This window comes from Solanum tuberosum, unplaced genomic scaffold (genome assembly GCF_000226075.1).
Source record: "Solanum tuberosum cultivar DM 1-3 516 R44 unplaced genomic scaffold, SolTub_3.0 scf00504, whole genome shotgun sequence".
In the NCBI taxonomy this organism is placed as follows: domain Eukaryota; kingdom Viridiplantae; phylum Streptophyta; class Magnoliopsida; order Solanales; family Solanaceae; genus Solanum; species Solanum tuberosum.
Window position 1 is genome coordinate 3,690 of NW_006239420.1, and position 9,425 is coordinate 13,114.

Consider the following 9,425-nt stretch of genomic DNA (forward strand, 5'->3'; position numbering starts at 1 on the left):
TTATTTAAAAATTACACATTCTTTAACATTGGTACCTAGGGTGTGATTTGGAACTACGAGGTTTCAACTTCAAATCTCAGCGAGAAAATCTTTCAATTACATGATATTTGTGCTGATAAGAAACAAATGAAATAGTTACCTGATAGCTAAGTTGATACAGAAGAATTATTGTGTTGCGAAAAATCCTTCTCTATATAAATTCTCAAACAGAGATTTTGAACAGAACTTCAAGAGGCATAACAAAAATTTATTTTATAATATATATGTATATAATTATGTCACACCATTAAATTAAATTAAATTAAATTTGCTAGCTACTACTATAAAAGGAACAAGTCTTCCAACAATTCTCCTCAACAACTTCATCATCAATTATCAATCCCAAAATTTTGAAAATGGAAATATCATCAAAAGATCAAAGCAAGAAAATTATGTCCAAAGAAGAAGAAGATATCCTAAGTGTTATGCAATTGCCAATTAGTTTAGCCCTAAATATGGTCTTGAAAGTCACTATGGAACTTGGTATTTTTGATATTTTATCACTAAATGCACAATTATCCTCTTCTCAAATTGCATCCAAAATTCCAACAAAAAATCCTCAAGCTCCAATTATGATTGAAAAGATTTTGTGTTTTCTTGCAAACCAATCTTTGTTGAAATTTACTCTTTGCAAAGAGGATAATGAAAATGGACCATTTTATAGTTTGACACCTTTGAGTAGAAATCTTGTCTCTAATAAAGATGAGGTGTCAATTGCTCCCACATTTCTCTTCCTTAATGACCAAGCCATGGTTAATTCTTGGTATAAACTATCATTCTTTTATACTCTTTCCGTCTCAATTTATATGTTGGTATATGAATTTAGAGAATTAAACGAGTTTTTTCATCATAATCTTTTCATGTTTTTTAAAAAATATTTTAAATTATCAATTATAGTTAGTGACTTATAATATATTTTTTGCGTTATTTAAAATAAAGATTGTATGTCTGAATTTACGATCAAAATTAAAAAAAAATTAACACTCAAAATTCAAACTATAATACATAAATTTGGACTAAGGGATTTTTGTCTTGTATTTGACATGTTACTTTTCATATTACTAGCTAATCTCACTCATATTTTAATGCACATGTCTTCTTCATGATCTTAATCATCAATAATGCAAATTTATTTAATACTTTTCAAAAGGTTTAAGATACACTAACAATACAAGTAATTTTTATATTGTCAGTATATAATTGACCTCTTATAGTAGATTATTTACCCTTTATTCTACGTTATTAATAAACGATACATTATATTTGAGTTATTTGCAAATATTTTAGAATTTTTACATAGTATAGCCGTATGTATAATATTCATATAATATTTATATTTCATACATAATTAGTATATATTTCTAAATATCGATTGAACTATTAGTGCATAAAACTTAAACTTTTTTCTTTGATTTGTAAGGTTTTACTTGAAGGATGCAATTCTTGAAGGAGAAGTACCATTTAACAAAGCACATGGAATGGGTGTATTTGAATATCATGAAAAAAATAGTAGATATGCTGAGGTAACTAATAAATCTACACAAACATTGAACAAGATAACCATAACTAAAATTCTTGAGACCTATAATGGCTTTCAAGAAGTAAAACAATTGGTAGATGTTGGAGGTGCTCTTGGTTCAACTATGGCTTCTATAGTTTCAAAGTACCCTCATATTAAGGGTGTTAATTTTGATTTGCCACATGTCATCAAGGATGCTCCTGCTTATCCAGGTACGATTTAAGTCAAGTTATATATACTGGCAGTATGAATATGTTAAAAAAAAAGGGTGGGGGGTGGGGGTGGGGTGGTTAAAATGTCTATAATGTAAATATGACTTTTTTCCATCTGTTAAAGGAGAATCTTGGAACAACAATATAGTTATTTTCATGTGACATATAGCTTGACTTATAGGCTATAAGTCAGTTTGAAATGTGGAAGCAACCATTAATATTTACATTAGGATACATGTTGTCTACATCACACCCGTTGGGATGTGGTCCTTCTCAGAATCCTACATAAACGTGGGACGCTTTGTGCATCGAATTGCGCTACTCTTCCATATATATATATTGGACCCCAATTGACCTTTAATGTTAGTTTTTGAATTAAAATGCTCATCCTTCCACTTATTTTTCGGGCAATTGCGATCCAATGGAAGGGGGATATTTTTAACTTGAAAATTAACAATAAGTGCAGTTGGGATCCAACTAGTAGAAGAACGACAAGTTTAAGTCATTTTCAATATGTTAGGAGCATTTTAAACTGTTTTTCAAATATTTTATACTGTTAATGTATTTTTTTTTATAATAGCATATATTAGTTATCATTTTTATTAGATTATCAAAAAATGTTGATGACAGAGTTATATATTTCCTTTCTTGTTAGGGGTTGAGCATGTTTCAGGAGATATGTTTCAAAGTGTTCCTCAAGGAGATGTAATCTTCATGAAAGTTAGTATTATTTCTTTTTAATTTATTTGATTTTTTTTTAGTCCGTCTTAAAATATGATAGCATTACTATATTTGTAAATGATTTAAATAGAAATTTTATTTCACCTTTAATGAGATAGTTTATTTATTTTATACTATAAATTTTAAATTTAATTTCTTTCTTTATTTATTAAATTTAAAAGGGATTAAAATGAAAAAAATATCTATTTTTACTATGTTTTGTCAAGGAAATCAAAATTAGGAATATACAATAGTAGCAGAAAACTATTTCTTCACTATCAAATCAATTAAATAATAACTATAATGATGCCCTAGATTGACTATGCAAAGTGCTTTCGAGAAGATTAAGACCTATCTTTTTTATTCTCCGGTCTTGATACTTTTTTATTAAGGGAAGAACCCTCTTGCTATACCTCTGGGTCACTGAAAACTCCATGAAATGTGTCTTAAGCCAGCATGATGAATAAGGAAGAAAGGGAAGATTACTACTTAAGAAATAAACTGACGGACTATGAGTTATAAGTGAAACAACTTAATAACCCAATTAAAAAGAAAAAGACATCATAGTGTAAATTGAGTGTGTACAATTTAAAATTCTTTCTAAGTTACCATATCAAATTTGACGTGGTCAACTTATTTTAATGGTGTGAAAATTATTTACATTATCAGTATACATAACATAAGTTCATCAAAAAAATTCCTAACAAGGCAAGGAAGATGAAAGTGCATACAAGATGACTAAAACATCACTATTATAAAAGAAATTCAAACAAAATAATATACAAGTTTTATTAAATAAATTTTATGTGGTCCTCCTATTAATATTTGGTTTTAAGCCATTAATTTTATTGAGTCGCCTGACACATTAATTATTATAATGCAGCATGTAATCCATGATTGGGATGATGATGATTGCATAAAGATATTGAAGAATTGTTGGAAATCTTTACCTAATTTTGGTAAAGTGGTGTTAGTTGAACATATAAAGCCAAATAATCCACAAACAAATGATTTCTTTTCCAAGAATGCATTTTTTCTTGATGTGTTTCTCATGGTTGTGACTCCTGGAGGGAAAGAAAGAACAATGGAAGAATTTGAAATTTTAGCAAAAAAATCTGGATTTTCTGGTTTTAAAGTCATAAATTCTGCATTTTTAATTTGGATTATGGAATTGTACAAGTAGTAACTTTGTTATATTCCTTAAAATAAATAAGGGATGTTTTACCCCGCACAGTTTGTTACATATCGTTTCATAATATATCGTATTGTATTGTAATATTATATTTTGACTGTCTTATTTGAATAGATTCTATTGTTTCTCATCATAACATGATAATGTCAGACGTCAGTAATTTGAAGAATACACTTACTATTAATATAGGGATAAGGCTCAAGCACCCCCCTAGACTATGACCAAAATCTCAAAGATGCATCTTAACTAAACTAAGATCCTATTACCCCCCCCCCCCGAACTCATTATTTTTTTGTAATTTTATACACTTTTGGCTTACGTGGCACACTCCGTGACTCCACACAGTTGAGACGTGTGGGAGATATTTGGATGTCACGTAAAAGGGTAAAATGACCTTAGTTTTAGTTAAGATGTGTCTCTGCAATTTCGGTCATAATCTAGGAATACTTTAACCTTATTCCTATTATATATATAAAAAAAATAAGGTATGCTACATATATTGTCACGTCTCGAGCCTACACCCTGGACGGGACTGGCACTCGAGAACCATTTCTGTCCCAAGCGAACCCTTGGCCTGACTTACTTACTCAACGGAAGACTTAAAAGCATAAATACAAGGATTCAATGCATCTCTACTCAATTGTTTAATAAAATACTTAGAACGTTTAAAGGTCAAAGATTCAACTTGGCCAAAATGGCAACTCAAGTATTAACATATGAAATACTAATGTAAAGATAACTAACTACTAACTGTCTATGAAGCCTCTAAAACAAAGAGAGATGTCGGGACAGGACCGCCAATCATCCTAACATCTGAAAAGCTAAACAATTATGAAAAAGACCCTCCGAAAAATAAGGAGGCTCACCAACTAACTCTAAGTGCTCAACCTAATCAACGAGGCGCTGGATGCTGATCCTGGTTACCTGCGTCTGCATCATAAGATGATGTGGGCCAACTGGTATCAGTACATTGAATGTACGAGTATGCGAGTTAGAATGCTAAACATAACATAGGCTTGAAAAGAATCAGAAAGGAACACTTACCTTGGCTTTTCTCAACTCATGAATAACTTAACTCAATGTAAAGCAACAATACACATGCAGTATATAGAAAGCTTTTAAGACAATAGAAAGCAACTCAGTTTGTTAAAGAAATGTGATAACAACTCAACTTACTCATATAATTATAAAGTAATATAGTTTCTGTGGGAGTTTCTCTAATCGACAACCACTACTATGAGCATAAGTGGTGATACAACATATTGCCCGCACTGCCAGAACTGTCCTATACTTTGTCGTCATATAGGATGCCTTAACTAAGTGGATCCACTAGTCTATGCTAAAAAGTACTTAAGGAATCATCTAAAAAGTATGATCATTTACTACTCATGATGGCTACATGGCTTATGGAGACTTGAGTTATTATGAACTCGCGTCCCCATATCGGTGCTCAATACTACTCCCAAAATGTATTTAGCTCATGTGTTTGTAAAAACAAAATTCTTTCTTTGATTTGAGATAATTACTCAAAGCTTAGCTTAAAAGCTCTCTTGGAAATCGGTGTTTCCCTTTCTTGTTCAAATAAACTCTTGGGAATACTTAGTTCCCGTATAATCTTTGAAGAAATGAACTCAACTCTTTACTCTTTGCTTAACTTAAAACTTAAGTCTTAAAACAAAGTTAAAAGCATTTGCAAAAGACTTCTTGAAAAGACTCTAAGAACTTCTTAGACTTGACTCTTAACTTTCCTTGAATTTGAATTTATGGATTCAAGGTTATGATTCATGTCTCTGGATGATTTCTAGATGTTTAGAAGTCATTTAGAGTAGTTAGAATCAATAGGAAGTGTTAGTACACTTTAGAAGGACTTAAACGGACTACATGACGAAAAACGAGTGGAAAACGACGATTCGGGCGCATCCTTGGCTCGCCGCACCAGCCCCAAGTTACTGGGGCTCATTTCTGGCGCACTGCAGGCGTGCCGCTCCAGCCTCTCTGGCGCAGATGGGGCGCACCACGCCAGACCCTCCCCAGGTGCGATCTGACAAATTTCTCTTCTCGTTTTCTGATCTAAATTCGACTAAACTCGATCCCTTTTCTCAAATGCTCTTTAGAATCAGATACCCAGAACATATACACAAAGATCTAACTTAACAACTCAAGGAATTGACACTCTAATCTCAAGAAACTTCTCAATCTCAACCCAAATTCAAGAAACAAAACAATTCAAGAACACCCATCAAGAACATTCAAACTTCCAATCCTTTAGAACGAATTTATGCTGAATTAAACATGTTTGGCACTTGGGTGAACGAACCCAACGTTATGAAAGTCTCACATTCCTTGTAGGATCAAATCCTTGATGAAACCCGCAATCAATCCCTTACGAAGACGACGAAATCTTGATCTTTCTTCTCCTTTCTCCTCTTTTCTCTTTTCTCCAAGCCCTAGCTGAACTTCAACTTTTCTAAACTGACTAAAATGATTTTACCCCAATTAAACTCCTAAAAACGAATTAAAATAATTAGGTAAGGAAAAGACGAAAATACCCTTCAAAAATCCGGTTTTAGACTTTCCTTATTTGAACTGCCCAACTTCAAATGGGCATATCTCACTCATACGAACTCGGAAACCAGCAAACTCAGCGGCGTTCGAAAGATTATTCCAAGATCTTTCCTTCGATATCTGGAAACACACCAAACTCATCTTGAGCTAGGAGTTATGGTGGTTTGAAGTTGACCAAAAATCTAACTTTACATACTTAACAAATTTTCCAGAATTTTGTATTCTTTCCAAAAATGACTATTTCCACTTTCTAACTTTTTTCTAGTCCTTTCTAGTTACGGGTTGTTACATATATGTTGATGGCTAATAATATGTCCATTTTCCTTTAATATACATAATCTTACTTAGCTTGTGACACCCACTCATCCAGAAATCAGCACTTTCCATCCTTGAATATCACTACACAATCACGTATTATGATCAGTAGCCAATTTAGAATTTAAAATCAATAAATTCAAAATTAATATGATCTTATATGTTGCATCGAGGGTCTTAATATATATTTCTCAACAATGTTATCTATAGTAATTTTTGATACATGTAAGATTTATAATCTTGGAAATAATATAGATTGTGTGCTATTAATAGAAAATTGTATAGCAGAAATAGGAGATGCATGATCAAATAGTTGTTACATGAATATCAGTTAAAATTCATATTTTTTAATTCTTATTGTTGTATATGAATGTATACATAATTCGAGTCGATAACGCTTGATTCAATTGAACCTACAAAATTTGTCGTAAATCCATCTCTACTCATATGATATGATCTTACTTAAAATCAAATAAGCCTAAATAACTTGATTCAATTGGATACACTGAGTCTACTCTAAATTCACCTTTACTCATAAAGTGAGTTTTGTAATCTTAAAAAAATAATGCAAGTTACCTACTAATCTACCACAACAGAAAAAGGTAGTCTAATATCTTAACTAACTTCTTTTTTTTTTTCATAGGTTACATTTATAATTTGGACTTATAACATTGAGTTCACCTGAACCTACAAAATTTGTTGTAAGCCTATCATCTACCGATGGACATTATATATATATATATATATATGACATGACTCAGATGGACAAAAATATTTCATCTTAATAATACCTTTTTTTTCCTGAACCCTTCATGTATTGTTATAAGGAGGTAGATTCTAGATCTACGTTCAGGTTAAACTTTTAAGTTTGTACCATAAACCTATTGCATTTTTAAAATTGAGAAAATTTTAGAAATTATTATATCTTACTAGCTATTTACAAAATGCAATTATTGTTTCAATAATTACCATTCATAACGAAATTTTCATTGCGAGTAACTTGTATCAACTGTATTTGTTCATGCATAATAATTGTATTAATGAATACAATTAGCGTGTATACACAATAAATACGTAATTTCATTATATCAATGCACACAATCACAATAGATTGTTTGCGCTCATTCAACATATTGTATTCATAATTCTCTCATACAACGAAATATTATGATGAAGAAGAAGAGGAAGATACATACAACATACACTTGTAAGACATTGTATTTTAGTATACACACACTTGTATTTTATGAGATTTTAGTGTGATACACTAAAATACAGTGATACGTATAGGTATCGTATCACTGTATGTGAATTGATACAAGGGAAAAACAGAGAATCGACACACTGAAAAATGGGTCAAGGATGAGCTCCCTAGTTATTTTATAGCAAAGTATTTCGTTATAAAACTTAAATAATAGCTATGAATGATAATTTTTTAAAAGTATATTTATGCATGGTAAATAGTAAAAAAATGGGCAACTCAATATTGATTATCATCTGAAAAAAGCTTCTATTACTAGTCAATACACTTATTTTTCCGAAAAATTTAGTCAAACACCATAACTCTTTAAAATAAGGACTTTTATTTTCTAAAAAACTTGATCAAACAGACTACGACATTTCTCAAACTTTGCCTCAAGGTATAATTTACAATATAATTTTTACATATTACATGCCTCTTACTTTGTACATCTTATTATTTCATATATTAACATCTAAACCATAAACTCCAAATTCTAAAACTAGAAATCCATCAACATGCCAATTGATCTCTAAATGTAGAGATTTCCTCAAATATTGGCAACCTTCTTGATTTGGGCCGGGCCCATTCATTTATCAAATGGTCAAGCCCATTTACAAAATCATCATCCAAATCGAGGCCCGGTATGTTTTGCAAGAAAGGTGGGGGTTGCTTCGAGTCCAATTCCAGCAATAATTCTTCGACTCGATTCTTTGTTTTTGTATCATCAGAACCTAAATATTTACCTCTCCAAACATCTTCGAGGATATAACGGGCCTCATCATATCGGGCTTGCTTGATCAAGCATTGGGCCAAGTTGCAGGCCTTGTTGCTGTCTGAATAAATCATTTGGGCCTTCTTGTACACCACTTCTGCAGCCATAAAATTTCCTTTTTGCATATAAGCCCAACCCAAATTACCCTACAAAAGCACAATTTATTTAGGATAAACTACCTTATTAGACATACATCACTACTATATATACTAATATTATCTTTACTTTCAACCAATTACATATATTACCACTTTTAATATTTTATATCATTTATTAATATATTATTTGAAGATACAATTAGATACCCACATCCCTTAAAACTAGGATTGATTAATTATCTGCATAATTAACTCTTTCACTCCAAATCAACCACTATCTCTTAATCCTCCCTCCCATATTTATCACTCAAATTTCACCATACAATTTAATTCTAACAATAGCTAATCTACTCTCTTCTTCTCAAGATATCATCACCATGACCAACAAATTCTCATAAACCCAAATATTATTTTGTATTGTTCATTTATAACGAGATCAAATCAAAGAAACTGCTAGAGAGAAAACTTTCAATTCAAAATGGGTCTTGATTGTTTGTCTTCGAAAGAAATGAATCTTAGTTTTGATTATGTTATGCCACAAAGCAAAAGGATCAAAGAGAGTATTGTAGAGAGTTTTTGTTTGTTGGTGTTCTTTAAGGCTTTGTTTGGTTATTGTGACATTGATGTGGTAGTACCAATATTACTTCGATATAGCCCTTGAAACATGTGTATCCAATAAGTAGTAATCTTAATTAAGATCTGAGTTTGTATTTTTAGTAATGGGGTATCTGAACATGTATATGTATCCAC

General features: G+C 31.3%; 2 protein-coding genes across 2 annotated transcripts in view; one reads left to right on the plus strand and one right to left on the minus strand.

The window, feature by feature from the left end:
• The first annotated feature begins 372 nt into the window (after positions 1–372).
• LOC107058365 (caffeic acid 3-O-methyltransferase-like) lies at positions 373–3,714 on the plus strand. Its single transcript, XM_015303985.1, has 4 exons — positions 373–802; positions 1,460–1,770; positions 2,426–2,490; positions 3,374–3,714. Exons 1-4 carry the CDS (start codon positions 396–398, stop codon positions 3,671–3,673), a joined length of 1,083 nt encoding a protein of 360 aa, XP_015159471.1. The 5' UTR covers positions 373–395; the 3' UTR covers positions 3,674–3,714.
• Positions 3,715–8,181: 4,467 nt separating this feature from the next.
• Positions 8,182–9,425, minus strand: part of LOC102581615 (protein SULFUR DEFICIENCY-INDUCED 1-like) — a 5,103-nt gene continuing 3,859 nt past the window's right edge. Inside the window, exon 4 of the mRNA XM_006364481.2 lies at positions 8,182–8,723. Coding sequence (XP_006364543.1) covers positions 8,316–8,723 — 408 coding nt within the window. The 3' untranslated portion in view covers positions 8,182–8,315. The remainder of the gene's footprint in view (positions 8,724–9,425) is intronic.

Bases quoted from the DNA above. Each gene is read 5' to 3' on its own strand.
- LOC107058365 (XM_015303985.1), top strand. From the start codon at position 396: ATGGAAATATCATCAAAAGATCAAAGCAAGAAAATTATGTCCAAAGAA. The intron at 803-1,459 runs GTATAAACTATC...TTGATTTGTAAG, and splicing joins CAAGCCATGGTTAATTCTTG to GTTTTACTTGAAGGATGCAA. The intron at 2,491-3,373 runs GTTAGTATTATT...ATTATAATGCAG, and splicing joins GAGATGTAATCTTCATGAAA to CATGTAATCCATGATTGGGA.